Genomic DNA, 16037 nt, shown 5'->3' with positions numbered 1-16037 from the left:
CTCGATGTTTCCAGTAGACTCCCACTAAAACATTAACGTGTCTGAGCAGAATGTTGTGGGAAACTTGTAGGAAACGACAAATAAACACATTTTAATCCAAAACTGCGGCACAACAAATGGCACAATCATGGAAATAACGAGGAAATGTGATGTATGTGTAAATGCACTTGTGTGTGAATGTGTGTGTGGTTGCTGTGGTTGTAAATTGATCCCTCCTACTCTCGCTGGTTCGTTGTGCAGAGGAGGGGCGAAGAGGAGAAGGAGGAGGAAGAGGAGGAGGAGGAGGGAGCCGAAGCAGGAAGGAAGGCAGGCAGAGAGGGAAGGGAGGCAGGCTGTGAATGCTAACGAGCCCCATCGTAATCATACAGCTCCGTAGGTAGGGTTTGATAAAACATCTTGCAATGGAGAGGAACGACGACCACTATTAAAGACCTACTATGCGCCAGTGCCGCGTTCGCCCTGTGCGCGTGCAGCAGCCTCACCGTCGTCGGCACGTTTGATCAGAAAAACCGTCTTTTTCCGCTGAGTGAAATGTATCGCGACTGCTCGGGATTCACATTCTGACAATGGAGATTGAAAATATCGTGGCCAACACGGTTCTCCTGAAGGCAAGGGAAGGTAAGCTGTGCTCTGTGGCGAAAAAAGAATAAATTAAATGTTATTTTTCTCACCCACCTCAACGACATGGTCATGGACGAGCCTGGGCAGTCGGCAGTCCTCCTTGGGATTTATGCTTTCTCTGTCTCCCATCCCTGCGCAGCGCTTTGTCTCCAGGCAAACACAAAACATATTCCGTTGAAATCAGCTGTTTGTACACTAACAACACACATATTTACCGGACAGGTTAACAGAAGGCCCAGGAGGCTGGACATGAACAACGCAGGGAGTGTTTGCAGCATCGCGCTTAGATGGCAGCGTTTCATTACAGGCGGTCGAGCAAATTTTTTCACACAAGCACCAGTGGTTTTGTGCATATTTACAATTTACGATGACATAACGGATATTTAATGGTATTCCCATTACATGGCACTGAGTGTAAAGCGAAATATAGCTGCGCAGTGGGGCTCTGTGACAGAGTACAGCCTCTTCTTACCTGTCATTGTAGGTTTCTGTGTGTTTAAAGCCTAATTAGGAAGGTAAAGTGGACGTGTGGTATTATTTGACGCAGATAAAAGCCACTGCATTGCTTTTTGGATGCTGACTACGAGCTGCTTGAATGAAAGAATAATGTTACAGTGGAGGTTTTAGATTCAGAGGGATAGTGGAAGATGGCCCACCATGTACCCCGGCGGCCCAGGCGCTACAGCCCCGGGTGTGCACGCTGCTCAGTGGGCCGGTGATCCCACAGCAGCTCACTGGAGGTGGAAAAGAGGCGAATATCCATCTGTTTTCCAGGAGATGGCAGAGCAGAGAGGCTACTTTGTAGCCAGTGAGTGGGCGCAAGGTGGGTGTGCAACACTGTATCAGCAGCCAGAGGAGGGGGAAAAGGTGTTAGTACAGCTCAACGATTGTGTTTTTTTTTTCTCTCTGAGCTCTGATCGGACTGGACACCAGCAGCAGGGTCTGTGGTCCCAGAGGATATTGTGCAAGTTGATCCGTTTTATTCGACAGCAGAGTCGCTCACAGTGCGTAGCTACATGGCTCGGGGGGTCGCGGTTCAGTGTGCGTATGCAGAGGCCTCCCCTGCTTATGGTTTGCATTATATTCAGTCTGCGTTTCAGTTCAAGACTAAACGCCAACACTGCTGTGAAATGGATTATTCACAGCAGCAGTGAATCCATTTCATAGCAGCAGCTGCTCCTTACGAGGCATCATTAAATGGTGCTAGGCATTGTCATGAGTGTTACCCCGTGAGGTTATTGTACACTGATCGGATCTACAGGCTCAGTACCTGTCAGTGTCCATAGTCTGTTTTTATCACCAGAGGTTTAGGTTATGTACAATTGGAGACTGAATTTAAATAAAAAAGTAGATGAATCAATAAGTAGTTGCAGACATATCAAGTTTTGATATGCTCCATCACATCATACATGTTGACTATACAGTCAGTGTTGTTTTTTTCCTTTATATTTCTCCCTGCTATATCATTCACTATCTTAATTATTACACAGATTAAAACAGCTAATGGCTCCCAATTTATTCCTTTAAGGTGCACAGGAGACTCATTCGATGTTAATTCACCTTTCCAGTGGTGGATGTTTGTTGCTGTCAAAGTGTTTAGATATGTCACAGTGACGGTTAGTGCTGGAAGTGTCACAAGCTGTGGAGCGAACCCCACTTTTAATCACACAAAACCAGAGACAAAGCAGTTTCTGTGCATCAGAGGTCAGCAGAGTTTCTCTTCAGTCACCTTCATGCTACATGGCATCTGCACGCAGCAGAAGGCTACATGGAGCTGGGTCTGAGCCACTGAGTCAGCAAGAGTTTGCCCTGCTGATGTGTCCTTGAGCAAGACATTAAATCAGTTGTTCTGTAACTCTCTGACCTCGCTGCAGAGAGGGGAAATGACAGACAATTTCCCAGGTTGGTGCTTACGAAGAATGCTTTGTGCACACACAATCATAGGTTTTCATTGTGGATGTGCAGTTTTATCCATCTCCCAATTAACACTTTACCAACAACACCATACTGCACTTCTATTAGTACCTAGAAAACTTTTGGGTCTGGTCTCAAGATGCTCAAAACTTTGACTCATGAGTCACTTTTACATACCTGTTGATGTGAAACTGGGTGGCCAGAGTCAGAAGTGTTATGACAGGGTGTGCCCAGTCTGCTGCAGTTGAAATGACACGTCAAGGGAAGTGGTTAGAGATGACACTTCTCCCAACACTCCCCGCCAGTGCATCTATAAATTTCACGCATACATTTGGTACAAAATGTAGAAAGGAAAACTACCACATTTACAGTCTTTAGATTTTCCCTTTGCTCTCTAGCTGCTCAGCCTGCATGAAGAGACGGTTGCATGAGGTGAAAGTCTTCCACAGTTGAAGGAAGTTATTGCTAAAGCTCCCCTGAGAATATATTAGAAATTTTTTGAAATGGTGACTGTGAGAATAGCGAGAGGATATCTTTTGGCAGGGATGCAACCCACAGTTTGTGTGGATGTAAAAGCTCAGCCAAGCATACCAGAGTTATTTTCAACATAGCAGTTTGCTTCCACATTGTCTCATTCAGTATAACATCAGGAGTATCTCATCAGTAACTGTACTGTGAGTGTAAATCCTTTTCAAGCTGTTAACTACCCATATTCACTATTTACCTGTACATGATATATATGGCATATATTGGCTGATATTCACAGAAACGCTGCAGTGCATAATGCAGTTAAAAGCACTTGAGATAATTTAGAAACAGTGTTATCATAGTTTGTCCCGCAGACTCCACTGTTTACAATACTTTGCAGCACCTGAGTTGGCAGAGCACCCTATCACAGTGGAGCAGATGGTGGTGTGAAGTCTGTGAGGAAGAATTATGTTCAGTCTTCAGCTCTAAAATATCCTGCCTCCATTACATTTATTTGTCAGAGCTCTTTAATAACCAAATTTGGGGGTCGTTTTTTAAAAAAAAAAAAAAATCAATTCCACATAAAAAGGTTTTGTTCATATGTGTCTTGTAACTTAACATACAGTTGTATCTCAGTTAAAAACAAGTTGTGCCACCGAAAATTTATATGAGACATACCTTTCACAGACCTCGAAAAGTCAACGATGCTAATCCTAATCTCCCCGCTGATGCTGTAAACAATTAAAAACAATGCTGAAGTTGTAAATTTCACATTACAGAAATTATTATGTGAAACTGTTCCAATTTGTCCTTCTGATCGGGCTTGACAGATGACGTACACATTAATTGATACCTTTTTTTTTTTTAAGTTGAAAACAGAATTTAACTCAAGTTTTTTAACTTGACACTGGAGTTTCTGTGAAGCATGTCTGCATTAAACAATCTGCAGGAGGATAATTTAAACTATTAAAGCATGAGCACTCACTGTGTTGTACTTTGTTTTGGGTGATGTACTGTACCATGAAGGCAGGAGAGGAGGATATGGGTGTTGTAGTTTTTTGGTGACAGCTCTCTAGCACCTGGGGATTGAATTAAGTTGAACACATTGACATAATCAGGTCAGTTAGTGTCGGTGAATTTGCAGTTTATTTATCTAACTGAAGGGGCATTATTTACCAGAATGCCCTTATTTACTTGTTTCATTCAGTTGTGAGTACCAAAACGTTTTATAGGGTGAAATCCTTTAATTTTGAACTGATTAAACATGGACAGTTTTTCTGTGTAATAAACTAGATAATTTCCATTGCATGGCTTTAACTGACTTTGGTCTCAGATCCTAAGATTCAAGTTTTGAAGGAGTGATATGTCAGTGCTAAGAAGCAATGAAATTGTCCAAAGGGCCAAGAGAAAGTGGATCAAATGGTGCAGCTGAGTGTTTATTATTCAAAACAAACACCAGGGAAATTAACATATTTAGACCAGATATTACAATTCAAACACATACTTTACTTTCTTATTCAAATGTAAAGAGAGACTGGATGTGAAGGGTGTTTCACTACTTGTACCTCTCTCTCCTGGAGTCAGATTTCACTAGATATTTTTCTGCTGTGTTTCTGTCATCATTCCTACTGTCTTCATAAAAAGGAAGGAATGTGGACAGTCCAGTGCTCAAATTCCTCTGACAAACAGAAGAAACTTTAATCCTGTTTAATCTATGACTCATTTCTATCTTACAAGTTGGAAGCTTTGTTTATTCTTTTTTGCAGTGTAACATTACAAATGTAAGTGGATGCACCTCTGATGTTGGTGTCACTAATCTCTCTGTACTCTCAGCCCCCCTCTCCACCAGGCTTCAAATTGTAGGCTAGCAGGTCCTCTCAGACCACTTGTGAGGGTTTTCCTGTGACGTTAGCCAGCGTAGCTTTATTAGTTTTGCGGCCATAGCTGGGCTAACACTTGTTGTCATCACCCTGGGGTGTTTCCTCCAGCTGAGCCTCGTAAAACACGTTGCTTTGTGACAGTGCCTTGATGTGGGACTCATGTTACAGTTATGACACCCACAAATGGGCTGTGCGGAGAATGAGACTCAGTGTGTTGCGTACGCGCCTCTGCTGTACGGCACTAGCAGCGACGTTTAGCTGGGTGGCTACTGGGATGTTCATTAGCACAATTTCTTGGCAAGCTGACTAACCATAAAGAGGCACTTTTTGAGGCACTTTGTGAACATCATAGGGACGTTGTTCCAGCTGCCTTATTAAATGTTAAATGGGCGTTCTTCCTATGAGAAGCCAGCTGTCAGCCTGATTTTAACAGTGCGTACGATTGAGTGTACTTATGGTTCAAATAAAGATTTTGTTTCCCTGAAAAGACTTTTTAGAGGCCGGGTAGAGCTAGAGTCGAGCAGCAAGTGCATTAAATGTCAAAGGTCTCTCTTTTTTTTTTTTTTTTTTTTTTTTTAATTCAATTTAACTTTTTCAAAACATTCTTTTTGGCGTCTGCCCTTGGTTAAATTTCAAGTTGTCTTATCAATGATAATCTTTCAGGCGTATTATGTGCTATGTGTTCCACACTCAAGGGCTCGGTGCTGGAGGGGCTGCTTTTTTGTGTGTGTTCCTGTTCTTTCAGCATGGCCGTGAAATTAACCAGTGGGCCCTTCATCTGAGAGACTGCCCTAGATAACGTATAGATGATTAACCTTTCAGCTTGTGCTCTTACACACTCAAACTCTTGCGCGTCTCACTCAAGTTTAGTCTCAGCAAGTTCCCTTGCCACCCCCCCACACCCCCCCTTCTCCCTCAAGACGCTGGGAAAACAAGGGTCAGTTTTCAAGCACGTCTCGGCGAGATTTAATGGAATATCTCGAACACACGGAGATGGGGCACGGGAAGGAAAGGTCTTGCAAAACACCACAGCATGTAGCTGGAATGAGCAGCATGCTGCGTGCAGTGTGTATGCACGTCTTCTCTGCTCATGTGAAAAACTGCATGTCCTACCTCGTGTGACCAACATCCCCCCACCCTCTTCCTCCTTTCGCCATGCCCATTTGTTGTTGTGTCCAGGAATTTACTCTGATGTTGTAATGTTGTTTCACATTTTTGCACGTGATCCACGACTTTTCTCTGAGGGCCATATGGAGAGAGAGAGAGAGAGAGAGGGAGAGAGAGGGAGAGAGAGATAGAGAGAGAGGGGAGTCACGGCCATAAAGAATTAACGAAGGCATAACGAGAAGAAAACTGTTTATAAGGGGGAGGGGAGCAAGGAGCTGGAGTCAGAGGATGAAAAAAAAGGGAAGGGGGCATGTGAGAGAGGTGAGGATCAGAGGAGAGCAGTACTGCCCGATATTCACATGTTTCTCTTTTCCTCTCTCTCAGCTGATGTGTGTCTTTCAGTGCGAGTATACAGACGGATTACCTTATGCAAACACTGGGCATTTGCTTTGAATAGGCAACACAGATACTCGCAGCTAATGTTTTCCTTATCAGGGGCTACTCCAGCCAATCACACACTGTATGGGAGAGCGACTGGGAAAGCAACCGGCCATTCATTTATCATGGCCAGGCTCCATTGTGCTCCATGTGCGTGTGCATGCTCATATTACAATGGACCTAAACTATGTGTGACCCTCTCTCATTTCCTACCATTTAAGTCATGTTTTTGGGAGAGCACCACAGCCGTCCAATCCGATTCTCCACCTATGTGTCTGCTGCAGGGTGGGGGTCAAATCAGGCGAGGCATGGGCTGGTACCAAATATTCAGGGTACGATTACCTTGGCCAAAAATAACTTGGTAAACAGTGTTATCAGTGTTTTGAAAGTTAGAAAAATTGCTGTTGGTGCCAAAATGTAGTGGAGTTACTTAACTGCATGTTTGGCTTTTTACCTTTTTGACTTTTCTCTTCGTTCCATGGCCAGAGGCAGAAGTTTGCACTGACCCTGATCTTTGACTTCCTCTGTGCTTTTTAAGTCAGGCCTCTAGGAATCAAACCATCTACTGACTCTGTTTAAGTGTGTAGCCGAACTTCCCAAAGCATATTACATGAAGATGTAAATACTGACTGCTTGCTGCCGTGGTCTGTCTGTCACTGTCGCAGACGAGCTGGATTTTCGGGCCTTGTGGCTGTGATTCTGAGTGTCAGCATGTGACATGTGTTCAGCAGCTTCTTCCATATGGCGATGCAAAATAAAGACGGGTTGTGAAGACAGCAGTGCCGCACTGCTCCGCGTTCTCGCTCACATCTGAAAAAGCTGGGAATCACAGCAAAAAGAAGTTGCCAGTGATGCTGTTTCTCTTTCCAAGTGTTTGTTATTTTATCACAGCTATTTTTGTAGGTATCACAGAAGGGCTTTTTTTGGTCAAATAATCACGTCACAACTGTATTCTCACATTTGCTATATAACAATACTTTTTCATTATATATAGAGTGGATTTTACTGATTAATAACTAAATAGTAATTTAATTTGTAAAATGGCAGCAAGTCCATAACAAGTTCACTGAGCTCATGGTGGCTTTTCCAGATGTCTTGTTGGAGCCACTGACTTCATTTTTTAAAAAGAAAAAATGCTGAAACAATTATTTGATGAACAAAATTGTTACCATTTGTCTATCAGACGACCAGTCATTTAATCAATAGTCATTGCTGCTCTATAGGGATTTAAAGAAATCTTAAAGAAAGCAATATTTGACATTTTATTAGGTAATAACCCAAATGCAGTTTTTTTTCTTGTAAAATACACTCCACCAAATTATGTTGCCTTCATAAATAACTGGACAAGGAAATGTTGCATATCTATATCTAGACAGATATAGATATATATATTTTTCTATTTGACATATTTGGTATAAAATATGTAAACAAAACCCAAACTGCACTAAAAACATCGTATTACTGAATGTAATATTATGTATTACTAGACAACAATCTGACCTAGAGCCAGTTCTGACACAGGATTTTTTGATCAATATTTATGTGTGTCAGTTTAGAATATCAGATAACAACATATATCTAATGAGTAATAAATATGTTTTTTTTATTTCTTTAAACAAGATATGTATGCAACAGGACTTTTTGTAGTCAAAATAGTATCTCTTATGACTTATCAGCCAATACATACACCATATTATACAATACATCCGTGATGAGCTAATATTGGCTGACACATGGGTCTAGTTCTGCTTGTTTCTGGACTTAAATTCAACAGATAGAAATCAGTTTAAATGCTTTTGAGTTTTATGAACGTTTGAGTTATAATTTTATTTATCACCAGCAAGGACCACCTTTTACTGTACCTTTTCTGAATGTGAAATAAGCTCTGAACTCTTTTTGAACTGGCATTAAAAATATATAAATCTGAAGTCTGACTTGGTGGAAGCTGCATGAACTCTGATTTTGCGGGGTGGGGGCTCACTCTGAGATGATACTGCCACAGTCTACTGTGTGTGACCTCCAGTCTGGCTCCTTCTCCCACTTGAGATGAAAGAGGGAGGAAAGGGAGAGAAGCATATTTAGACTCTGCTTGTCCTGCTTGGGCATTAAGAGCATGTGAAAAGTGGAGCCGATCACAGGGGGGAGGAAACAGAGCAGAGACAGTGACAGAAGAGACTCATGAATGTACGTTCATTAATGTGGTCGTAGCTCACTCCAGACAGAGACATACTAACAAAAGCTGCATGCAAATACTGTCTACTCCCTCTCTCTCTGTTTTTCTGTTTCCCATTCTCCCATTTCTTAAATATGAGAAATGGAGGAAACACCAAAATACACCTCAGACACAAAGGTGTAAATAGTGCAATGAATCAGATAAGAGATGGAAAGTGATTGTCTTGTGTCATTCCGAAGCTTTGTTATGAATCCTCCATCAGATTTTCATTGATGCCACTTGGTGTGGTGTATGAAATGACAGACTGATTGATGGATTTTATCAACAGGGAAGACTTTGGTTACATAAAGTCGTTTTAAAGGAGCTGAGTGTGATGTCGGGTCATCCATCTATCTGTGCCCAAGGCTGTCTAGCAGTTTTTTTTATGGCCTTTTCTGTGGCATTTTGCTTTTGTTGGATAGTTGACAGTAGCAAGCGACAGGAAACATGGGTAAATGGAGAAGGGGACGATGTGAGGCAACAGTGTCCAGTGTGACTTAAACCGGAGATGATGTTGATGCCATGTTACACATCTGACTGCTGTGTGACCAGGATGAACCTGCCATCTATAAATCTTTTAAGGAAAGGAATGTGCATCCTTGTAGTTGGAGCAGCACGTCTTCATGTTTTGACATCCAGTGTTTCTCAACATGTTCCAACATTTGAATCTCGTCACTGCTGCACACGCGCAGACCCCTGTCCAGAGATCCTGTGCGATGATCTCAGCGCTGGCTGTAGCTCGGCCATGAATGAGCGAAACTGCTCTGAAGTCGGTGTTTATGGAGGGCCCCGTCCGCTCGGAGGGGAGAACCAAAGTTAAATAAATACTCGCTCCATCCTGTCTGCATTAAGGGCCGGCACACATGGCTTTGACGTCAGAGTGACATTAAACAGGGTGGGGTGGCTCAGCCGGCTCTGACAAGCATGTGCACACGTGCACACGCTCACATACACACAGACGGCTCTTCCGTAGCTTGCTACTTAAATCTTTGTCTTTCTTTTCTTGTCCGTATCTTTGTCTTTGTCTTTCCTTCTCTCTTTTTTCCATCTGACCTCGGTGACATTTCTTCCTCATGCCTTTAGTACAGTATACAAGCATTGCCACCGCTAACCTTTACTGGTGCTACGCAAATTTCCTTCTCATAATATTAGCTCCTGACAAAGAAGATGTTAATTCTTTGACAGTTTGTTCCTTTTTGTTGAGCTGGTTTGTCTCTGTTCATCAGTCATTCTGTTTTTGGCTCAAGTGCGTGAAAGGATTTCTACTGCAAAATAACCAGCCAGGTGCAACTGGCTCTCATCACATGGTGTGTACGATAGCCAATTCAACATTTAACTCCAACGTTTATCTTTGCTGCTGCTCTTCCTTTCCTTTTCTTTTTTTCCCTTTCCTGCCATGAAGAGAGAAAATTTTTTTGCATGGAGATATTTCTGTGTGTGTGTGTGTGTGTGTGTGTGTGTACATGCCTTGCAGACCCACAACAGGTTTGTCAACATGCCAGTCAACACTGAGGGCATTAGACCAGTGGGATCGTATGAGCTGCTTTCAAACAACATTAACATGTATCTGCTCATATTGCTCCTGTGAGGTGTGACACAGTTTAAAAAAAAAAAAAAAAAAAAAGTGTCCTTTTTTTGTGTGTGTGCTTCTGTTGCATGTCCAAATAATTTATGACTGCTTGTTGAGTCTGTTTGTGGTTGTTACTGTTCACTTTAAGTACTGCACAGGATTAAAAAGTTTAAAAAAAAGCGACGTACGAAAGGGATGAGGATGTTTCTGTAGAGGTGAGAGCACACGCACTGTACGAACAGTATGCCTGTGTGCGTTTGTAGGGTCTTGTTTTGCAGGTGTTTGACCATGGTGACCCACTGTATGTGTTTGTGTTGAAGCTGTCACATGTCACTGCCGGGCCAGCTGGTGTCTTGCGAACTTTGGGGGCAGAGGATTTCCCCCTCTGTCGTCCTCAAACTGTCACAGTCTATATGGTTCACTTGGGCGTGGGCAAGTTTATTGACTCAGTCTTTTAAAACATAGAAATGAAATGATGGGAAAACGTGTGTGAATCTGCTGACTCTGAAACCAGGTGTGTGTATCACTCTCTCACTAGTGTCCTGCTGTCTAAATGTATTTCAAATGATAAAAACCCAAGAAGAAATGTTGCAATGGGAAATTAACAAATAATATAAAATAAATAGTACGAACATTGACAATTTTTTTTAGGGCTTGTTATTGAACCCCCATATATCCATATAACCTCCATTAGATTTGTACTTTTCTTTCATTATTCACGTTTAAAGCTTTATCAGAATAAATATGGATGATGCATTATCGGCAATCTTAGGTAAAATATCATTACATACAATGAAATATATTTGCATAAGAAGCAAAAGAATATAAATGTATTATTATTCTTATTGACCTTTTCTTTGATCAGGCTGTGTCTGATATTTAATAATAGGTAGAAGTTGTTTTTCAGACAACATGTAACTTTTGTGAGAATTTGTCTTGGTGTGTTAAGTATTGAAAAAGATTTTGGTGAAAACGCGTTTAAATTTGAGAAAGATGAAAAAAGCCTAGTTTTTGTCTCAGTTTTCGGTGCCGAAACTCAAGTGTCTTATCAGACAAAATGTCCATGATCCACGTCTGCTGAGAATACTGTAGCAAATTATATAGAAAGTGATGAAAAGCGATTGTCCAGTGACATTTATAGATTCTCTCAGATGGTAGTAAGAGTTGAATCCTCTGTCATATGCTTGGCATTGATGACACTTGGCACTTTGTGTCTCCTTCAAGAAAGAACAGCCGTTGGATTTTATCAGCAGTGAAGAAGAGGACCCTGGTTACATGAAGCTGCTTTAAACGAGCTGAGGGTGATGTTGGGTCATCTGTGGGCCAAGCTGTAAAGATGCTTTTACTGCAATTTTTTGTTGTTGTTGTTTTTTGTGGCATTTTGCTTTTGGGCAATAGTTGGCACCATCTGATGGGCACTGGTTTTCATATGATACGCCGCCTTACATTTTATATTTTATACAATCACGCCTGCACATGTTTTTCTTAAATGTTAAGAAGTATAATATGTCTGTTAATTATCAGTGTGTGTCTATTTTTGATGCCTGTGAGTTTATGTGTCTGTCTATGTATAAACTGTACATGTTTATTTTTGTACACTGGTCTCTCTTGAAAATGAGTTCCCAATCTCAATGAAACTATGCGTTTAAATAAAAGATTCAGTAATAATATTGCATCTATGACCTTAATTCAACTATAGGAGTTTTAACAAAATTAACTACCAAATTATATACTAACTGGAGAATATATAGATGTATTTTATGTGTGTTTTTCTGGAATTTTTTTTGGATAGTAGACACTAATAAAGAGGCATGTATGAAATGAGGGCAGAGAGAGGGTATAACACTGAACAATCTCCCCTACCAGCATTTAACTGGGGACAGTGTGAGTATGTACTATGCGCCTTACGATTCACCTATTGGGACACCACAAAAGATAATTTTTTAAACATTGATTAAACGATCAGTTTTTCAGATTAATCATTTATGTCAAACATAATGTCAAATTTCCATCTTTTTACATTAACAGAGCTTAAAACGACAGTTTTGTCTGATGTAGTCTCAAGGCCAAAGGAATTCCATTCACATGTCCATAAAACAAAGAGTGCAAAATAATTGTATTTGAGAAGTTGTAACCCATAACCACTTTGTGTGTTTTTACCAGTTCAATGATGATCATTCATTTTGCTCATGGCTGTTTTCATACATAAGCACACACACACACAACCTCAGCTACTACACGAGTTCTCCTTTTCCCTTTAAATGTCTACTGTGTGTGTGTGTAAAAGTGCTAGTTTGCAAATCAAAGCAGCATCTCATCAGAGCACTAACTTCTTCAGCTTCAGTTCTCTGTCTGCCTCAGGGAGTAAATACCTCAGTTCACCCCCGATGAGACCATTTCTCCAAACTCACACACACAAACTCACACACACACACTCACCCTTGCTGCTGTTGGAATGTGCATTTCAGTAAAATATGTGGAGTGACCCCCGGTCCTCTGAAGAGCACGGTTGTGCCTAGAGGTCGTTCACCCCTCACATCAGGGTCATTTGATCTGCCAAGAGGACAGCACAACACCACTGTGTGTGTGTGTGTGTGTGTTTATGAGAGTGTGTTTGAGATAACCCATGAACGTTATGTTAAAGCTATGTTTGGCTAATGTTTGACTGAGATCCAGGGAAAGAGCCGTGTGTGTGTGTGTGTGTGTGCCCGATGATCTTTGAAGCTGTCAACATTCTTCACCACATGCTCTGTCATGATGCATAGAGGCGACTGGCGAGATGAACCAGCTGTCCCTGCCTGTGGTTACTGCAAGGTCAACATGCTCACACACACACACACGTGCGCGCTTGGCTGGGTGTCTTCCCATCTTGTGTTGAAAATGCCCCTGGATGGATAGATGTGGTTAAAGAGTTCACGTGCAATGCTGAAATAGTGACTTGACTTGATGTTCTGATGTAAATCTCGCTGTGTCTGTGTCTCTCAGGTGGAGGAGGCAAGAGGAACGGTCGCAGTAAGAAATGGAAGGAGATGCTGAAACTCCCGCACATCAGCCAGTGTGAGGAGCTCCGACGCACCATCGGTAAGAAACGGGGAGTCAGTGTGTGTGTGAGGGGTGTGAGGCAGAAAGATAACGTGCCATGCTGTGTCGTTGGGGTGTGTCTGACTATGGGAGGAAGTTCAGATTGGACTTCCTTCCTCTTTCTACCCGTCTCCACCCACAGTTACAGGCAGGGGACAGGAAACTGTGTGTGTGTGTGTGTGTGTGTGTGTGTGTGTGTGTGTGTGTGTGTGTATCTGACTCAGGGAATCTGTTTGCAAGCTGTTTATTAATCTCAAAGTCTCTTTTAACATAGTGTGTGTCTCCCTATCTGTCTGCTCACACATCAAATCAAAACGTCTTCAGTCCTGCTTCCTTCCTGTTGTCCACATCCAGGTTTGACTTGAAGGTAGGGGCGGGATTTTCTCTTTGTTGCCCAGACAAGTGCTTTACTCCTGGGCTATATTATCTCCTCATCCCCTCCACACATGCTGGTTCTCTGAATGCCACAGCACTGTGTGAGTGTGAGTGTGAGTGTGAGTGTGTGTGTGTGTGTGTGTAATAGTGCGTCACAGCTATCTCTGCCAGAGATTGCAGTGCTACCCTCCCCCACATACTCTCCCTCCCTCTCTTTTCTATCTTCATTGCTCCCCCTCCCACTATCTGTATCTCTCTGTCTCTCTCTCTCCCTCTTTTCCACCACTTCAGAGCAACATAAGAGTGGGAGAACAGGAGAGGTAAGGAGAGAGTGAGTGAAAAACAGAAACAAAGATGGAGAGGCTTTTACAATGGGAGGAGAGATCTCTTAAGGACAGGAAAGAGGGAGAGAAACAGCAGGAGGAAAGAGATGTAGATGCACATACTCCCTACGGTGATATCTCTTATGCAGCGTTGATTGTGTTCCTTGTGGATGTGTGTTCATATCACAAATCATCACCCACAGATCCAATTATCATAAACTTGAATGTACCTGTCGTCAGTGGTGATAGATTACCTGCTTAAAAACAGCACATAAATGTCACCTTAAGTGTGAGGAGGCATCGTACTTGTCAGATATCTTACATATTTATTGCCATTTGGATTACAACTTTTGCAGAGGATTCAAAAAAATGAGGTGTGTGTGTGTGTGTGTGTGTGTGTGTGTGCGTGTGCACATGCGCGCGCATGCAGTAGCTATTGAGGGTTACATACGTCACTATTACATAGACACTATTGCATAATTTCCCTATCACACCGAGCGCAGGATCAAAATAATCCCCTTCGAGTACTTAAACACACAGACGTGTAGGCATGTGCAAGCACACACACACACACGCCTAGGAGACGCACACGCATGTCCATGCACTGTGTAGGCACAGCTGATAGAAGCATACAGTATAGCAACTGATAGCTGTGTCTTTGTTGTGTCTTGATAATGTCAGGCATTTGACCTTAGCCTTGACAAGTGTGCAGTACTTCTAGGAAGCCCAGATTACATTATGTGGGCTGCAGCCACTTTGTCTGCCAGCCATAGACCACTCTCCCTCTCCGTTCCTCTCCTTCTGACTCCTCTCCACTTTTTTCTTTATTCTGGTATCCATCCAATACTTACAGTACATGTGCACCTGTTGTTTCTGATCTCTGACGTTAGCTTGTTAGACATGCTTCTGAAACCAGAGGTAGTTTGGATGGAGGCTAACGGCTCTTGTTGCGTAGCAGCAGCAACAGCAGCAGCAGCAGCGAGTGTTGGCCAATACTCAGGTCTCTGCCTTGAAAGTGTGCACACAAACGCATACATGAAGCTATTGCACCTACTCGCATTTGTGCACATTAGCTGACCATTCACTGTCTCACAAGCTCACTCTGTCTTGCCCTAAATTAGAGTTTTAATTAAGTTGTAATTGCAGCTTACTTCACTACTAGTCCAGGCTAGTCTAGTCAATCCTCTCATTTCCTGGCCCATTTTTCTTTGACACCTTGCTGTCTTGTACGCACTTCCTCTCTCTCTCTTTCCCCCTCTTTCTTTCATAGTTGTTTTTCTTCAGGATGGGGAGAGAGGGCTCCCTCTTACGCAAAAAGGAAAGTTTTCATTGGTGGAATGCTGGCTTACGTTCTCATATTCAAATATCTTAGAGTCTGGAATCAGTTCGGACACACACACACAAACACACACACAAACACACGTACCCAGTCACTTACCCGGAGGTGTCTAAAGAAACTTTCTCTTCAGCTCTTTGCTCACCTGCAAAACTTACAAATTCTGTCACATAATGTAGATGGTGAAAACATAAAAAGACCAATCAGTAAACTTCATCCAAGAAATAGGCAAGAGAAAAAGAAAGTGTGCAAGAGACATAGCCTACTTGAAATGTAGCATGTAGCAGCTTCTCAGGACTCAATGGTTTATGCAGATGAAATTGTGTAAATTTTAGAGATGTTCCGATGACATTTTTTACCTATCCAGTATCATTGTGAAACAAAAATTCACCCTGCATGGTTATGATAAGATTGTTGTATGGCATGGCTCATGTTAAACCCCTTGTAAACCATGAACAGGTACATAAATGCCATTTACTCTTTCTTTTATTACCAAATTTGACTGTCAGCCAAAAAAATAAAAAGGAATGAATAACAATTTGTACACTATAGTTGTCCTAACACTAGTGGCACTCCTCGAAATTAAAGCCTTGCATACTGTACACGCTGCCTTTTAATTCTTGGGACTTCCTGGTGTAGCATATTGCCAACGGCTAATGTGACACTATTTACCAAAAATCAATTCTTCATCACCACTCTAAAACAGTAGAGC

The 16037-nt window shown here is 42.1% G+C and overlaps 1 protein-coding gene across 2 annotated transcripts in view; it reads left to right on the top strand.

Annotated features, from left to right (window-relative positions):
- The first annotated feature begins 322 nt into the window (after positions 1-322).
- The window catches only part of grk4 (G protein-coupled receptor kinase 4), a 40210-nt gene continuing 24495 nt past the window's right edge, over positions 323-16037 (top strand). For both annotated transcript variants that reach the window (XM_022739896.1, XM_022739897.1), the window contains exons 1-2: positions 323-618; positions 13196-13291. In XM_022739896.1, the coding sequence (XP_022595617.1) occupies positions 567-618; positions 13196-13291 (148 nt within the window). In that variant the 5' untranslated portion in view covers positions 323-566. The remainder of the gene's footprint in view (positions 619-13195; positions 13292-16037) is intronic.

This window comes from Seriola dumerili, unplaced genomic scaffold (assembly GCF_002260705.1).
Source record: "Seriola dumerili isolate Sdu_G_001 unplaced genomic scaffold, Sdu_1.0 BDQW01000050.1, whole genome shotgun sequence".
Classification (NCBI taxonomy): Eukaryota; Metazoa; Chordata; class Actinopteri; order Carangiformes; family Carangidae; genus Seriola; species Seriola dumerili.
Note: the sequence above shows the minus strand (reverse complement) of the source record. Positions and strands in the feature narration are given on the sequence as shown.